The following is a 17,981-nucleotide window of genomic DNA, read 5'->3' as shown; positions in this document are numbered from 1 at the left end:
TGAAGGAGCCAGCACAGGCCAGGGGTCACTGCAGAAAAAACGGGAGGGGAGACCAAGCAGAGAAATGGGGGACACGGTTACCTGTTTCTTCGTCTATCTTGAACACCCCGACGCCAGAACCGTCTCTGATGGAATAGCGGACCTCCCCGTCTCTCCCCGCGTCCTCATCCCGGGCGGACACCTTCATCACGGACGAGCCCGCGGGGACGTCCTCCCTCACCGCCCCCTTCTCCGCGAAGCTGGGGAACACGGGCGGGTGCAGGTTCTCGTTCACGTCGACCACCTCCACCTCCACGTAGCACGTGGACGACAGGGACACCGGCTTCCCTCGGTCCTTGGCCCTCACGGTGAGGTTGTACGCCTGCCTCTTCTCAAAGTCCAGCTGCTGCACGATCCTCACCGCCCCGCTGAGCTTGTCCACGTCGAAGTGGCCTTCCCCGGGGTCCAGGAGGCTGTACCTCACCTGGCTGGACGGGCCGAGGTCGGGGTCGTAGGCCTCCAGCCACATGACGACGGTGCCCTCGGGGAGGTCCTCGCGCACCTTCACGTGGTAGTTGGGCGGGATGAACCTGGGGGGGTTGTCGTTGACATCCTCCACGGAGACCTTGAGAAGCACCGTGGAGGACAGCCGGGGCTCCTCCGTGGCCTGGTCCCTGGCCTCGATCTTCAGGTAATGCACCGGCTGGGCCTCGGTGTCCAGGGCCCGCACCACCTTCACCACCCCCGTCGCGCTGTCGATGGAGAACTGATCGGTGTCGGTGAGGATGGAGTAGGCCACGTGTCCGTTTGGCCCCAGATCTTGATCGACGGCCTCCACCTGGATGATCTCGCTCCCCAGCTCCTTGTCCTCGCTCACCTCCACGAAATAGCTCTCCTGCAGAAACTCGGGGGCGTTGTCGTTGGCATCCAGAACGCTGACATCCAGCAGACGCCACGCCGCCTTCTGCGGCAGGCCGAGGTCGGACGCGGTGACGTTCAGGGTGTACTTGTCTGCGGTCTCCCGGTCCAGGGGAGATAAAACCCTGAGCATCCCCGTGTCCATGTCGATGGCGAAGCAGCTGTCCTCGTTCCCCCCGGAAATGGCGTACACCAGCTTCCCGTTGAAGCCGGTGTCCAGGTCGGTGGCGTTCAGGAGGAGGACTCCGGCGCCCACGGGAAGGTCCTCCTTGGCCTCGATGCCCGCGGGGAGGCCGCTGCCGAACTGCGGTGCGTGCGCGTTGACAGAGTGGGAGTCGAAGAAGACCTCCTCGGCCTCCCCCTGGCCGTGCAGCCTGTTGGCCTGGAGCAGCTTCTCGGCCAGCATCTTGGCCACCCCGGTCTCCTGGCACTGCAGGTGCGCCGGCTTGCGGCTGGCCGCCACCGTGAGGTTGATGTACAGCGGCGTGGCGACGTGCTCCCCATCCGTGGCTGTGATTCTCAGGCTGTGGAAGGACACCTTGGCCCCCAGACCTTCCGTCAGCGACTGCTTTAAGGACAGCACCCCGGAGCTGGGGTTCAGGCTGAACAGACCAAGCTCGTTGCCGGCTTCGATCTGGTAGCGGACCAGCTGGAGCTCGTCGGCGTCGATGGCGGACACGGTGGTGATCTGCTCGCCCACCTCCAGGTCCCGGGGGACGGTGCCCTCGCAGTTGATCTTCTCAAACAAGGGGGTGTTGTCATTCAGGTTGTTGAGGGTCAGGGTGGCCAGGACCTCCACCTCCCGGCGGTAGGGCACGCCCCAGTCCGACGCCCGCACCCTCAGGGTGTACACCCGGGGCATCAGCTCGTAGTCCAGGCTTTCGGAGGTGCTCACGGCCCCGGTGAAGTGGTCGATGGCAAACGGCACGGGGTTCAGGTTGGCAATGCTGTACGTCACGTACCCGTTCTCGCCCTCGTCGGGGTCCACGGCACTCACCCGCAGGACCGTGGTGCCCACGGGGACGTTCTCGTCGAAGGACGCTTTGTAGGATGTCCGGGTGAACTCCGGGGGGTTGCTGTTGGCCCCTAAGACTTTGACCAGGACCCTGGTGGAGGCTTTCCGGTCGCTGGTGGTCACTTCCAGTTCAAAGTGGGACGCCTGCTGCCTCTTCACCGGTTCCAGGATGGAAATGAGGCCCGTGGTGGGGTTCAGACTGAACTTGGCTTTGGCGGGCGCGCTTTTGAAGACGTACCTCAGGTGGGGATACCGAGGCGTGGCCTTGACCATGACCACGGGGGTGTTGGCGGGCGCCAGCTCACTGATCTCCGCCCGGTACACATCCTTCTCGAACCGGACGGGCCCGGCGCGGAACCGGGGAGAAGCCACGCGGATGACGGTCGCGGCGGAGAGGCGGGGAGGCGAGCCTTTGTCTTTGGCCTGGAGCGTCAGGTTGTAGCCGAAGGGATGGCCGTCCCAGTCGATGTCGCCGCCGCCACCGCTGGTGCCTTTGACTCTGTACTCTTTACTCCCCGGAGAGACCCTCACCGTCCTGAACCGCTGGTGGGCGTCGCCGGCCACGATGCTCAGGGACGCTATCTCGCCGTTGGCGCCCCGATCGCAGTCCTCCACGGTCACGACCGCGTAGGTGGGGTCCCCGTCGGACTCGGACGGCGTCAAGGTCACGGCGGTGACCGCGGGCGCGCACTCGTTGGCCTGCTCCACGTGCACGGCCAGCCGGGCCAGGCTGCTGACGCCGCTGCTGCCGTACAGCTTCATGCCGCGGTCCGCCGCCAGGATCTCCACCTCGTGGAGCGGGCTCTCGGCGTGGTCCAGCCTCCCGGTGAGCACCACCACCCCGCTGGTCGGGTGGATGGCGAACATGTCCGTCCGCTCCTTGAAGCTGTAGTAGAACTCCCCGTTGGTGCCGATGTCCGCGTCCGTGGCGCTGACCCTGGCGATGCTGGCCCTCAGGGCCGTGTTCTCGGGCAGGGAGACGCTGTAGGAGGTGGGCGAGAACAGCGGGCGCAGGTCGTTGGTGTCCAGCACCTGCACCCGGACCGCCGCCCGCGCCTCGGCGTTGGTGTTCTTCTCGACGGCTTTGACCACCAGGGCGTAGTGGTCCCTCACCTCCCTGTTGAGGATCGCGGTGTTCCCGCCTTTGGTCCTGATCCTCAGGAAGCAGAAGTCGCCGAGGACGTACTCCTCCGCCTTGAACAGGTTTTCGTTGTCCCCCGCGACGATTTTGTACCGTACGTCCCAGGACGGGCTGGCGAGGTAAATGCCCATCTTCACGGGATGCCCGACGTAGGTCTTGGCGGCGGAGTTCTCGTGCACGGTGACGTGGTAGTGGGGCTGGGTGAACTGCAGCGGGGCTGCGGCCGGCGCGGGGCTCCCGTCCCCGTGTCCGAAGTGCTGGAGGAGCAGCAGCAGCAGCAGGAGCGCCGCCAGGTGCCTCCCCATCGCTCCGCTCGCTCGCAGGGGCCTGGCGGGAGGGAGAGATCAGAACCGTTACTTCGGGGAAATCAAACCACAGGATGTAAGCTGTTTTTCTTACCCTTTGCTTTAGACCCCAGATTTTTAATAAAGCGTTTTCCATCTTTGTGGAATATGAATGAATGCAGTGGCTGAAGATTTTTTTTTTCCTGTTTTACCATATAGGTATATCAACCCTTACATGTCTAGAGATACTAAGTTTAAGGATACACTTTTTTTCATATTTTAATGACTCAAGTTAAAAAATCCTAGTAAGTGCCTGGCTGCTGTGGCTCAATGGTTGATATGAACCAGGAGGTCACAGTTCGATTCCTGGTCAGGGCACAGGCCTAGGTTGTGGGCTCAAACCCCAGTAGGCAGCCAATCAATGATTCTCTCTCATTGTCGATGCTTCTATCATTCTCTCCTTCTGCCTTCCTCTCTTAAATTAATTTAAAAAAACAAATAAAAGAATACTAATGTGCATCAGATGAAAGATTGGCAACTATACAAACTAACGTGTATTCTTATACTTAAATCTTCAAGGCAAATACCGAATAAGCAATTGTTAAAAAGAAGGATAAGTACATTGTTTCGATTTATTTACATACAACAATGCTCAAAGGCTCACCAACTTCATGCTACTACATTCTCCTAAGCATGGGAAGCTTCGGACAACTAAATGTAAAACAACAAAACATTCAACGGTGGCTGTATATCACCTCTCATAATGACAGCGTGCAGTCTCATTTCCCAGAATTTATCCTGAAACTATTTCTTTACGCGATTACAAGTTCACTCCCTACATAATGGGAGGGTTTACTGTCTCAGTGCTCAACAACAACTTATGTGTATTAAAATAATTATATCACTCAAGTGTCACACTGAGGACATCTCTGAACCACCACAAGCCAAAAAAAAAAGGAAAAAAAAAAAAAAGTCAGTTTACAAAAGGAAAACCCGCTGTTTGGTGATGAACAGAACTTTGCCTCTCCCAGTCCACCAAGCACATCTGACCAACGTCTTCTCACTTCCACTGTCAACAACCAGTACTGTCCTGAGGGCACTGAACAGCCTGTCACCAGGACACAACACACACACACACACACACACACACACACACACAGAGCCAAATCGCTAAGCTAATGCCCAATCAATGCAACGAGGAGGTAGGCACTGCAGGTCAGAGGGAGACGGCTGGAAGGGCGGAACTCCACGGCTGAGGTCTGGCAGGGGAGCAGAACAATTACTTCTCCACCATCTGTTCGCCTAAATGCCAGCAAACTCACCTTGTACCTCAGTGCAGCTTCACAAAACATGCCAGCACTGAGGCGAGGACAGGGCTGGACCCTTGGCAGAGTGGCCAGTCACGGAGTGTGAACACTACCGGAGGTGGAAGGGACAGCAGCCTGGAGGGCTGCTTTAACGGCCACATGGAAATGGCAGCATTCACTTACAGTATCTCAGCTCAGCTGGCTACTGCCAGCTTTGCCCCATTGCCCATTTCATCAGGGGGAAAAAGGAAAAGGCCAGATATGCTGAAAGCAATTAGAAGCGTAATTGATACTGAATCAGGTTCAAGTTGGGCACCCTAACCTGTTCTTCAGATATCATCATACCCTCAGCTCGGCAAGGGAAGGAGGGAAATTAGATTCCTGGCCTCTGAAAGAGAAATTCTCATTTAAACAAAATAACAAAGCCATCTCCTCCCAGAACTATTTATTCTTAATTTAGTCATCATGTCTACAACCCAGTGAAACTTTAATATTTTGTAATGATCCAGTAATTTTATCAAAACAAGTGAAAACTTAATTCCATCCCGCCCCCAGGTACTGCCAGCCTGCTATGGAACAGATCGTGCAGATTCCCATCCTGAGGTATTTACAAATGAGGAGGAAATAAACATATACACAAAATGCTTTAAAGAACACTCAGAGAGATGATGTTAAATAAGCATTTCTTTGTTTTAGGAAATACATAATTACTGTTACCCACTTTACAACAGAATATTATACCAGGATTCTATTGTAAGCAACTGAAAAATTTTTGCTTAATTCTATCTATAAAATATTATGCATTAAAAGGAGTAAGAACGCACTCCACTAGTATATGTCGATATGTAAAGATGTCCAGATATATTAACTGGAAAATCTAAACTGATCCCATGTATGTTTGGGGAAAAAAAAAAAAAATGGGCCAGAGATAAATTGTGTGCAGAGTACATGAATGTGCTTAAAACTGAACTGAAACATTCGGGGCACAAATTAAAAAATAAATTGTTAACTGTGGTAACTTCTGGAGACTCGGCGGCTGGAGAAATGTTCACATTTTCACTTTCCTATCCGAATTTTTTGGCATAAGTATATGTTTTCTTTTTCATTCACTCCCTTCATCAATTATTTGATTCAATCAACAAATATTTAACCAGTTAACTGCCACGATATTTTAAATTTAATTTAAAAAGGTCCAATGCTTATGGCAGTTAACTGGTTAAATGAGCATCTACTACGTGCTAGGAACGGTTGTAGGTGCTGGGGTTATAAAAGTGAACCGAACAACCTACCAATAAACCCCCATGGTGATACATTTCCTTGGAGACAAACGAGAAAACCATGCATATCGCATATCGGATGCTGGCTATTAAGTGCTAAGGAGAAAAATAAATAAAGCAGGGCAAGAGACACTGGTCAGTAACCTGAAGGAAAGAGAGAACCCTAAATTCAGAAGATCCAGGGTTTCTCGGCCTCAGCGCTATGGACATTTTGGATTTTGGGAGGTGAGTAAGGTTTAGAGGGCTGCCCCATGCATTATAGGATGTTAGTATTATTCCTGGTCTCCACCCATGACCAGCCTGTAGCATCTCTTCCCCACCGACTAAAAGTGTCTTCAGATATATACTGGGCTCAAAACATGCTTCAGTAGAGAAGCCTAGTTAGAGAAACAGCAGAGACTCTTGTGGCTAGAGCACATGGGGGAGGGGAGGACAGGAAGTGAACCATTTTTTATATAATCCATCAATTTTAGCAAAGTTTCAGATTTACAGAGAAGTTAGGAAGGCCAGTTTCCCCTATGGGTAACATCTCACGTTATTATGGTACCTTTGCCACAACCAATGAGCGAATGTGATGCACTGTTATCAACTATTTAAATCCCAAGGCCCTCTTTCAGTCCCGAGATCCCAGCCCAAGCCCACCACACTACACTGGGTCACCATATCTCCAACGCCTCTGGACTCAGTTTCTCAGATTTCCTTTTTTTTTTTTTTTAAATATATTTTATTGATTTTTTACAGAGGAAGGGAGAGAGATAGAGTTAGAAACATGGATGAGAGAGAGTCATCGACCAGCTGCCTCTTGCACACCCCCTACTGGGGATGTGCCAGCAACCAAGGTACATGCCCTTGACTGGAATCAAACTCGGGACCTTTCAGTCCCCAAGCCGACGCTCTATCCATTGAGCCAAACCGGTTTCGGCAGATTTCCCTTATTTTTAATGACCTGGACAGTTTTGAGAAGTACGGGTCATATATTCTGTAGAATGTCCCTCAGGTGGAATTTGCCTGATGTTCTTCCCATGAGTAACTGGGGCTGTGTGTCTGGGGGAGGGGGTGAAGTGTCATATTAATCACATCCCATCACCATAACTTCTCCACATTGATGCTGATCTTGCTCAGTTACTTAAGTAGTGCTTGTCAGGTTTCTCCGTGATGAAGTTACTCTTATGTTCAGCTAAAACTTAAGGGAAGAGAGGTATGCTTCATCAATTATTTAGAACTAGAGGCCTGGGCATGAAAATTCATGCACTGGCAGTGGGGGGGGGGGGGGTGTCCCTCTGCCTGGCCTGCCCCCTCTCACAGTCCAGGAGCCCTCAACACCTCTGCTGCTGCCACTGCCGGCAGCACAAGCCTCAGTCAGCCCTGGTTACCTAAGCCTCGGGAGGCCCTGGGTGGCTGGGCAGCTGCCATCTGAGGTTTGCCTGCACCTTGGGCCAGCCCTGGGAGGTTGAGGGTTAAGGGGACTGGGTACCACCATCTTTGAAGACGTGGCAATTAGCATATTCCCTCCTTATTGGCTGTGGGTGCCTCCATCTTTGCGATGGTGTGAGGGTCAATTAGCATATTCCCTCTTTTATTAGATAGGCTTCTTCTCCTGGGGAGATTTGCCTAGTCTCTCTCACTTGTGTGTTTACTCAATCATTCCTTCAGATCAGGAGGAAAGGTGACTTTTAGGACTTTGAACTTTACTTGAGGATTTTTGAACAGGGAGTGACATGCCCTACCTAAAGTGAAAAGGGTGGCTCTGGTGCCTGTGTTGGGAACAGAATGCAGGGTGGCCAGGGCAAAGCTGGAGGGAGGCCAGTTCGAGGTGAGCGGCCACAGTGGCTTAGCCCAAACGTGGTGACGGTGGAGGCAGATGGGGAGAAGTGGTCAAACTGTGGATCTATTTCATAATTTGCTGAAGAACTGGAGGCAGAGGGGAGGGGAGGGGAGAAAGAGAGAAAGAAATATCGGAGAAGATTCCAAGTGTGGTGTGCTGAGTAAGAAAACTGTCAGGTACTAAAAGAGGGAGGAAGAATAAGTTGAAGGGAGTAAGATGAAGATGAGGAGTTCCGCTTTGGACGAGTCAAGGTGGAAATGCCTGCTGTAAATATTAAACGGGCGGTTAGCTGTGTGGCAGGGGCCAGCCTGGAGACATCAATGTGAGAATGGTCAGAATATAGAAGATGGTATCGAAAACCCCAAGACCGAGATCACCAATGGACAGCCACCCAGATAGAGAAGAAAGCAATCCCCGTTGCTCCCCAAGATTTAGAAGACAGCAAAGGAGAAGAACCAGCGAAGGAGACAGCAGCTGAGGAAGGAGAAGCAAGAAATGGGGGTGGGATGGAGACATAAGGAGATCAGTCTTCCTGAACATCTGAAGCCTGACCTTAGAACCTGGATATGAAGGACCCATACAGTTCATGCCCTGCTGCTATTCCCCCACCACCACCACCACCACTGAGAGGTCCTGGATACCCTCTTTACACCCCCCAATGTCCTCCCTTACCCCTACAGGTCACTAGGAAAACACCAAACATGTCAAGTTTCTACAGCTGTTCTATGGCCATGCATTTCAGTCACTCACTCCAGCCACAACTCCGCCAGCACCCCCTTCCTTCCCACATCGGGATCCCCAAACACCTCAGTCACCTACCTCTCTCAGCTCACCCACCACCCTTCTCGCGGGACCCAGCACAGCTGGAAGCAACTGACCGCACCACGTTATTAACCAAGACCTTTAAAGACTCTGAGTGTTCTGAGCAAAGCTGGCTAACCGAATGCCAGGGCAATGAGAATAAATGACTAAGGGTAGTTCTTTTGATCAGGAAAAAAAAAAAAAAAAAAGGCCATTTTTTAGGAGCTATTGTTAACCTTGCAGTAATATAACCAAGAACAGTGAACTCAGGTTTCACTATAAAATGCCCTGATCAAAAAACAATAAAAAACTATGGCTGCTATGCTATGCATAACAAACAATTAAGCTGAAGGGAATGAAGATACCAATACCATAATACCATGTCATCTAAAAAGCCTAAACAGTACATTATCACCTAGAGCACGAGTGCTCATGAAAATTAAACTCAAAAACCCCTTTTAGCCAAAGGCTATCCTTTGATATTGAGAAGGGGACCAGCTACTGGAACTTGCAGTCCCGGAAGGGAACACAAAGAATGTTCACCCAGGGCAGACTTTAGGGAAAAGGGCCTCGGGTCCAAAGCTTACCTGTCTTTAGCTCAGGATCCTTGAAAATGCAAAAAGAAGGGAAAAACAATTTTTTTTTTTCTGGTAGAGCTCAGCTATTAATATGCTCCTATGTTTTCATTAGGGAGAGCTTCATTGTAAAGAGATCCAATCAATTCCTGTGACTGCACAGTCTTCCCAGATCAGAACCCAGCCCCGTGCTGAGGACCTGGCTGCATGTTTAGGTGGAAAGCTGCAGATTCAGAGGAGTTTCCTGTGCTGGGAAACCGGGCATTGCGTGGCACACAGGGTTATCCACACACACACATCTACTCGGTGTCGTATATGTATTATTTAGTCATTCTAGCTCTCGATGCAATAGAGGAGCAATGCTAAACTTTTCTGTTGCACGTATGATAAAAACACGCAACAACATCCGAGAACCCCATGATCCTCCTCCTGTCTCCTGCAGCTCCCATCCCTACCAAGTCCAGGGACGCAGCTAGAAGGTAACGGACCACTCAAAGTTAGAGTTTCACGTTCGGTTTCAGTGGCGTCACATTTTTTGAGTATTTTTTAAAGATGTCTACATTGCAAGGACGATCACTGCATTTTCAAATAGAAACAAAATATGACATTAAATACTCCTTTTTTAAAATATTGTATATTAAATAGATGTTTTATGCTCTCTAAAGTCACTTAATAGAGGAGTCAAATAAAAGCTTTGCATCTCCCTAAGAAAGCCTATTTGTTACTCAGCTATAATTAATTCACAGCTTCCAGATAACATTTATATCAGGGGAGAAAATCTGCATTTTCTAATTACATTATAATAGTCATAGGCAGGACTCTTAAAAGCTTTCGTTCTCACACTGAAAAAAATTAATGGGTAGATCTTTATTGTCTGGGCGCATACTAAATTTTTTAAGCAATCTTAATACATTTTTCAATAAAACTGGGTGGGGGCCCAGCTATGAACCCAGCATTGAACAGCAGCCTCAGGCTCAGTGTATATTTAACTGCTTCTGGTAACTCTGTGCATTGTTAAGTTTTTATTGTTGCTGCCATAAGTCTGATTGCTCTAGCAATAACTTAATTCCCATATTGCCTTCAGATGATCAACAACCGATTCCAAGTTAACCGAAAACAGTCCTTAAACTACTGATGCTGACAGGGAAAAACTACCACCAACCTCTCTCCTCAGCACGTTACCGCTCTCTCAGAAAGTGAATGTCAGCATTTGCATGATTTAACTAATCCCAAATAATTTTTTTTAAAGTTTTCTCGCCCTGCAGAAAAAGTTAAACAGACTTCCTCGCTTTTTAAATAGCCTCCCTGTAAAATGTACCATGTAATTTACCGGCTGCAGGAGCCCATAAAACATGTCTGTGAGCATTTCGAAGATGACTATTTCTGGCTTTTCCGTGCTGCTGTGACCTGAGACACGAGACAGGCGACCAAGGGCTGTGGGTGTGTTTCCGGCGGGACCAGGCGGCCCTGAGCTGCCCCCTTCTCTCTCTTTCCTCGCTGTCACGACCGCCATCTCCCGCTCATCCTCCAACACCTTCTCCTCATCCACACTCCAAGGCAAGCTCTGCCCACAGAGGCAGACAGTCTGTGTACCTCTTGTGATTGAAGATGATCTCTCTGGACCTATTTTTCTCTGCAAACAGAAATCATTCAAATGATGTTTTGGCAGGGTAAGCAGTAATGAACACTGGCCAATTCTGCCAAGCCTGAATTAATAAGGTTTTAGTACAGGTCAAAGGACACGGTTTCTGTGTATTTCTGGTACACATCCAGGTATCTCACTGAATAATGGGTGAGCAATGTGAACGTTCAATCCTATATAATAAAGGGCTAATATGCAAATAGACTGAACGGCAGAACAACCGGTCGCTATGACATGCACTGACCACCAGGGGGTAGAGGCTCAACACAGGAGCTGCCCCCTGGTGGTCAGTGTGCTACCACAGGGGGAGCACTGCTCAGCCAGAAGCCCTGGTGAGCGAAGCGGTGGTGGCTGGAGCCTCTCTTGCCTCCACAGCAGCGCTAAGGATGTCCGTCTGATGGCTTAGGCCCACTAGGGGGCCTAAATCGTCAGCTGGACATCCCCCAAGGGTTCCCAGACTGCAAGAGGGTGCAGGCTGGGCTGAGGGCCTCCCCCATCCCCACTCAGTGCACACATTTTGTGCACCAGGCCTCTAGTGTACAATAAGAAAATGAAAGTGACCAGGTAGAAGATCCCTCCTCTTCTTCTTACAAGATCCTCTTCCCCTATTCTCTCTTCTTCCCACATCTAAGAGATGGGAATTCCCTCCCATCCCCCCCCAATCCGCCTTCAGCTATAAATAAAGGAATCCTTGAGGCCCTAAAATTCTACCTCATCTGAGGCTCTTTCCTAAATCCTCTCCCACTCAAACATGGCGCTCCAATGACTCTTTGCAGAGTCTACAAGTGCAGGTTCATCCCTACTTAACCATAAACTTCATTCAAACCAACACGCTATCTCTCTCTTTCACTGGCAAAGAGTTCCAAAAAGAAGTAGTTTCCTGTGCTACCTTGACTTCCCTAGAACTCCCTCCCCTCTAAAGAGCTGACTTCCGCCCTCACCTGTCCCACAGGATCGCAGGTCCACCCAGCAACAGAAAGTTCCTTCCGGCACCACCAGCCAAGGCCAACTCAAATGACCTTTCCCCAGTGCTCACCTCCTGGACCTGGGGTCACTTTTGACACTATTCATCTCTAATCCCTAGCACCCTTGTGCCTTCTGTATTGTCACAGGCTGCCCAGAACACAGAGGCAATCTATAACATATGGGGAATCAAGGGCACACTTTTCCCGATTCTCTTCCATGCTTTCATACCAATTCTGTAAATATATAAAGTCTGGCATTATAAATAGTAATAAATGTAAGAATTAAACTCTGAGTTTTGCATACTCACAACTGTAAACCTACTTTTGCCTTTCCACGTGTTCAGTAAATCATATTATAAGCACAGGTGCTGCCATCCAGGCTTCGTTGTTCCACTTAAGAGAGCACGGGCAGAGCAGACTTAGCGTAATTCCTCAGGGCCCTATCACTTTCAGAATGATAAATGAGCACCGCCTTCAACTTGGTCACCAGCTGCATTAGCCCCCAACGAGGGCGTCAGCCTGTCCTTTGAAACTTTGAAGCCAGGCATTACTTCTCTTCTCCAGCTATGAAATGCTAGATGGCATCTTCCAATATAAGGCTGCTCTGTCTACATTGAAAAATCTACTGTCTAGTGAGGCCACCTTGACTCATTATATTAACTAGATCTTCTGGATAACTTGCCGCAGCTTCTGCATGAGCACTTCAAGTTGCAGCTTGCACTCTCATGCTCTAGAGATGGCTTGTTTCCTTAAACCCCATGAACCAACTTCTGCTAGCTTCAAGCTTTTCTTCTGCAACTCCCTCATCCCTCAGTCAAGAGCGTTGAGATGGTGCTCTGAATTGGGCTTTGGCTTAAGGACGTGGTCGGCAAACTGGGGCCCTCCAGCCACAGGCGGCTCTTTGGCCCCTTGAGTGTGGCTCTTCCACAAAATACCACAGCCTGGGCGAGTCTATTTTGAAGAAGTGGTGTTAGAAGAAGCTTAAGTTTAAAAAATTTGGCTCTCAAAAGAAATGTCAATTGTTGTCCTGTTGATATTTGGCTCTGTTGACTAATGAGTTTGCCGACCACTGGCTTAAGGGAATACTGGGGCTGTTTGGATTTCTCTTCAGGCCATTAACACTTTCTCGGAATCAGCAATAAGGCTGTTTTGCTTTCTTATTATTCCTGTGTTCACTGGGGTAGCACTTATCATTTCAAAAACTTTTCCTTTGAATTCACAACTTGGCCGTTTGGAGCTACCTGTTGTTCTAACTCGGCTTTTGATATGTCTTCCTCGTTACAATCAATCATTTCTAGTTTTGATTTAAAGTGAGAGACATGCACCCCTTCCTCTACTTGAACAACTAATTTCAATACTGTTGTGTCTCAGGGGGCAGGGAGACCCCAGGAGAGGAGGAGAGAGGGGGGAAAGGCCAGGTCAGTGGAGCAGCCAGAACACACATATTTATGGATTACATTCTCGGTCGTGTATGAGTGAAGTCTGTGGTAACCTGAAGAATTTATTAACATCAGAGGTCACTGATCACAGACCACTATAACAAAAAGAACAATGAAAAGCTGAAATACTGTGAGAATTACCAAAATGTTTCACAGCAATAAGAAGTGAGCAAGCGCTATTAGAGAATGGTACCCACAGACTTGCCTGACCAGGATTGCCACAAACCTTCACTTGTACAAAACAGTATCTAGCCGAAACCGGTTTGGCTCAATGGATAGAGCGTTGGCTTGGGGACTGAAGGGACCGGGGTTCAATTCCGGTCAAGGACATGTATCTTGGTTGCGGGCATATCCCCAGTAGGGGGTGTGCAAGAGGCAGCTGGTCGATGACTCTCTCTCATCGATGTTTCTGGCTCTCTATCTCTCTCCCTTCCTCTCTGTACAAAATCAATAAAATATGTTAAAAAAAAAAAAACAGTATCTGTGGAAAGCAATAAAATGAGGTGTGCCTGGAGCAGGGATTCCACTGTATTTTCCTACTAAGGAGAAGTCTCACCTCTTCCCTAATCACCCAAGTTTGCAATTTAAGAAATGAAATAGAGTGCAGTCACTCTTGTCTCTGTGACTTCCTGCAGAACCACTTCCGGGTGAGGAGGTGAAACTCATCAAGGAGATGGGCCCCACCTGCCTCACCCCACAGGCTGCCGCCCAGGCTGGGCTGGGCGAGTCTCTCCCAGAAGCTCCCCCCCAGCTCCGCCAGGAGCCTCTGGAGCCCAGAGGCCTTGGAGGGACCCCTCTGCCTTGGGGGCCCCTGGGGTCTGGCTTTTGCCTGAGCCTCTCCCCAAACTACTAGCCGTTCTTTTAACCTCCCTCACCCATGCATTGGACCGAATGAAACAATAAAGCTTTTCAGGAAAAAATAGTAATTTAAATAAAAAAGAAGGAACTGGGAGACATAAGACCTATGATCCAGTCCCAACTTTGTCACTAATCAACTCTGTGAATTGAAGGAAATTCCTTAATCCTTGGATGCAATTTCTGTATTTGAAAAACTAGAGATTGGACTAAAATCTTTACAGCCTCCTCCGCTCCCCTCACAGATACATAACCTTTTACACATACCCCTCTGTAAATGCACCCACAAATGCTCTTCATCTGAAAATCCAGATGTCTATGGTCTTCCATTCTTCACTTCCAAACCTCCAGATCTACCAAGTTATCTAGACTGTTTTTTCTTTCTCATTTTCTCAAAGCTGTTCCCTTTCCATTCCTCACGTTGTCACCTAGTTCACGTGTGTGTGTGTGTGTGTGTGTGTGTGTGCCACACAGCACCTGCACAGCCTTTCAGTTCTCCTGCCTTCCCCACCCTATTGAGCCTATACACTGCAATCAAGCTAATCCCATTCAAGCGTCTTTGTAATATCAGCCCCCAGTTCATAAACAGTTTCCCTTTAGCCTGCTGATTAAGAATATTCCTTTCAGCCTTACATTAAAGACCTCTGATAATCCAACCACTGCCTACTCCACTAATTTAACCTCCCAAGCTTACTGGTACTTCCTATTTCACACCAAAAGAGTATATCCTACAGCAAGTATGTCAAACTCTGTGTCCTGGGGCCACATGAAGCCCACAGGGAATATTTTTTCGGCCAATATAACGATAAATAAGCAACGTTTTAATAAAAATTTCATAACTTAATTTTCACAAACAATATCCTGTTATACATAATTATTAGTAACCAACTACACCGTTCGATAATGACTGGTTACTATAATCGTGTTGCATTCATTTCTCTCCACTAATACCAGCAGCGAATATTGTAGCAGCCGATGGACACGTCGTTAGTCTTGGACCGACTTGTTTGGTGTGCTCAACGGGAAATATTTCGCTTTCAGAGAACAAGAGAAATAGGTTTATTAATAGCGTTACCCTTGTTAATTTGTGAAGTTATTCAGTTCTGATAAGTTGATGTTCAAAAGAATATTAATTTTTATTAAAATGTTCTGCTATTTTATGTTAACGATGACTCGCTTATTTCAGCCCTTGGTATTCAGCGTGTCTCTGTGGAAATAAACCTACGTGTCTATGAAAATGGAAGCTTTGTTTGTTTGTGGCCCACACACACTTCACCTTGTTTATCTGGCCCGTGTTAGTCTTTGAGTTTGACATGCTTGTCCTACAGCTTGAAAGAACCCAGTTGTCCTGAGCTGAGGAAACTGTCTACTGGTGATGGATCTAACCTGTAACATCTCCACCTCATACCTTCTAAAAGATCATGCAAACACTGTCACTTTATTTTCTCCCGCCCTTCAGTCCTCACATACAATTTAGTTATTTCCACCTTTTTTCTTTATTTCCTTCTCTTCTCAACTGCCCATAACATGATCCTCCCAGTCTTTTTGAACCCTACTCATAGACCCACACAACGGAAAAAGACAATTCGTCATCAGGCGAAAAGAGAATTAAAGAAGCAGTGATGATCCGACCAACCCTTTTCCTAAAGATAACACGGTATGCTTAAATCCCGGGTCTCCCTTCTCACCACTTATCACACCACAATCAAATCGCAACTAATCCCTAATCCCCAAGTAAGACTTGGCAAGTAATTAACATTTCTAAGACTTGCTTTACAGCGTGTCATTTGCGCTCCCCAAATCAGTCCCTCCAGATCAGGGGTCCTCAAACTTTTTCAAGTGGGGGCCAGATCAAGGTCCCTCAGAGAGCTGGAGGGCCGGACTATATGAACTACTAATTCCTACTGTAACACCTCGGCTGCGCTCACTGCCCAAAAAACCTGGCGGCCGGATCAGACTCCTCTGCGGGCCGCATGTGGCCCGCGGGCCGTAGTTTGAAGACGCCTGCTCCAGATTCACCTTCTCTCAGAGCATCCTAATATTCCCCGACCCACACCCCAGCTCACTAAGCTGTCATGATGAACTGCCCTCACCGGGAGGCATCGCTCTCCTCACACTGGGTATTAACTCCTCATCTCCCCTCCTGCCTGGACTGTAAGCTCCCTGAAGGCAGAACTCATTCTTTGTTCACACCATGCACGAGGTCTGGCCCAATCCACGTGTGGCACAGAGGAGAGCCACCGTTGATGGGTTCGTGAATGAACAGATGGATGAGGATTGAGGGATGAAGAATGGCAGACAGGACTGAAGAGGAAAGGGGAGGGATGCAGAGGGAAGGGGGGGGGGGATAACAAGGGATAATAACAATACATCCATTGCTCCAAAATTAACAGGAAATCCAGGTGCAACCACCAGGCCAGTAACAACACTGCAGACTGCAGATAGCTCTCATTTCCAACAGCTCAGAAAGAGGTCGCCACCCACCTCACAAAGCTTCCCGGTTGGCTAGTACCCTGGTTGGCAAACGGGCTCTCTGGCCCCTTGAGGGTGGCTCTTCCACAAAATACCACGGCCTGGGAGAGTCTATTGTGAAGAAGTGGCTTTAGAAGAAGTTTAAAATTAAGTTTAGAAAATTTGGGCTCTCAAAAGAAATTTCAATTGTTGTACTGTTGATATTTGGCTCTTTGACTGAATTTGCCGACCACTGGGCTAGAGGTGATGCTAGATCAGTGTCTACACTGCCCAGCTTATTATGAGGCGCCATACTTGAATAATCCACGAAGGATAAGGATTTAAAAATGACTGATTTCCCTAAGAGGTTTGTAGAACACACTTATTATAATAAACTATACAATTAAGGAAGAATTTTGGCAATACACTTAAATCTTGCACTTAAAAATAGAATTTTTTTTAAGTTTAAAATGTGAAATACTCAGAGTCTTCATCTGATCAAATACATGTTTGACATAAAAGGCTCCTCTCAAATATGAGAAGAAAAAAAATGGCACCTTCTGACCTTCATTAAATGAGTTCCCTGCATCAACTCATTTCAGAAACTCCTGTCCAGTGCCTAAGGATACACTGACACTTGCAAATTGAACAATTAAGTCCGAGAGAAAGATACAGCTTGGCTTCATCATCTATATAATTTGGTCAAAAGAGAGCTCACCTACCGCAATTTCCCTCTCATAAAGATTAAACACACACCTAGCCTGATGGCTTCCAGCTATTCAGGCAGGTCTAGGCCACGGAGACAACACCGAATGCAACAATAATGAACTAATTTGATTCAACCTGTTGCCTCTGTGTAACGCCTGCCAAGCCTGGGTGAAACAGGTTGTGGTAGACTTCATGATAAGGGAGTGAAAACACCTGATCTGTAAGGTCCCTTTCACCTTTGACATTCAGAGAAGCGACTGCTCCCTCCCTGGTGGCTCAAGAGCTAAATCTAAGGCAAGGGATCAAAGGAATGAAAACTGTTAGTCTGCACAGAACTTGGATTCCTCTTTTGGCACCTGTCCAAAATATGGATTTAAATGACCTATCGACATGGTAAGAACCTACTGGGATGGCTCTAGTGATTAATTAAAAGACACAAATGAATCCGCAGTTGACCTGACTGGTTTTATGAAGTCCTCCAACAGCCTCACTTCCTCTCAGGGTGACAAAGAATCTGGCTCCTTTGAGATGTTCATTTCTGCCAGGCGTGGGTACCCAAATGCACATTGCTTCAAATCAAACCTTGGATTGAACTTGTTCAATGCCATATTTAGCATAACTTAAGAGTTATGTCAACTGTTTTTACAGTTATCTAACGTTTTAAGTATTTTTACATCCATCTTAAAGCTTCAAAGAAAGAGGAGTAATTGTGGAACCAGAGCTGGTCCCTCTAAAACACAAAGACCAAAGCCAAGTACCAGAAGTAACCTGTATCACTGGAGAAACGCATGTTCATGAG

At 48.3% G+C, this 17,981-nt stretch overlaps 1 protein-coding gene across 4 annotated transcripts in view; it reads right to left on the bottom strand.

The window, feature by feature from the left end:
* Positions 1-17,981, bottom strand: part of FAT1 (FAT atypical cadherin 1) — a 120,605-nt gene that overhangs the window by 98,469 nt on the left and 4,155 nt on the right. For all 4 annotated transcript variants that reach the window (XM_045588932.1, XM_045588933.1, XM_036458997.2 and 1 more), the window contains exon 2: positions 82-3,380. In XM_045588932.1, the coding sequence (XP_045444888.1) occupies positions 82-3,358 (3,277 nt within the window). In that variant the 5' untranslated portion in view covers positions 3,359-3,380. The remainder of the gene's footprint in view (positions 1-81; positions 3,381-17,981) is intronic.

The sequence above is a fragment of the Pipistrellus kuhlii genome, unplaced genomic scaffold (genome assembly GCF_014108245.1).
Source record: "Pipistrellus kuhlii isolate mPipKuh1 unplaced genomic scaffold, mPipKuh1.p scaffold_m20_p_3, whole genome shotgun sequence".
Taxonomy (NCBI): domain Eukaryota; kingdom Metazoa; phylum Chordata; class Mammalia; order Chiroptera; family Vespertilionidae; genus Pipistrellus; species Pipistrellus kuhlii.
The sequence above is the reverse complement of the archived record's forward strand: the minus strand, read 5'-3'. Positions and strand labels throughout refer to the sequence as shown.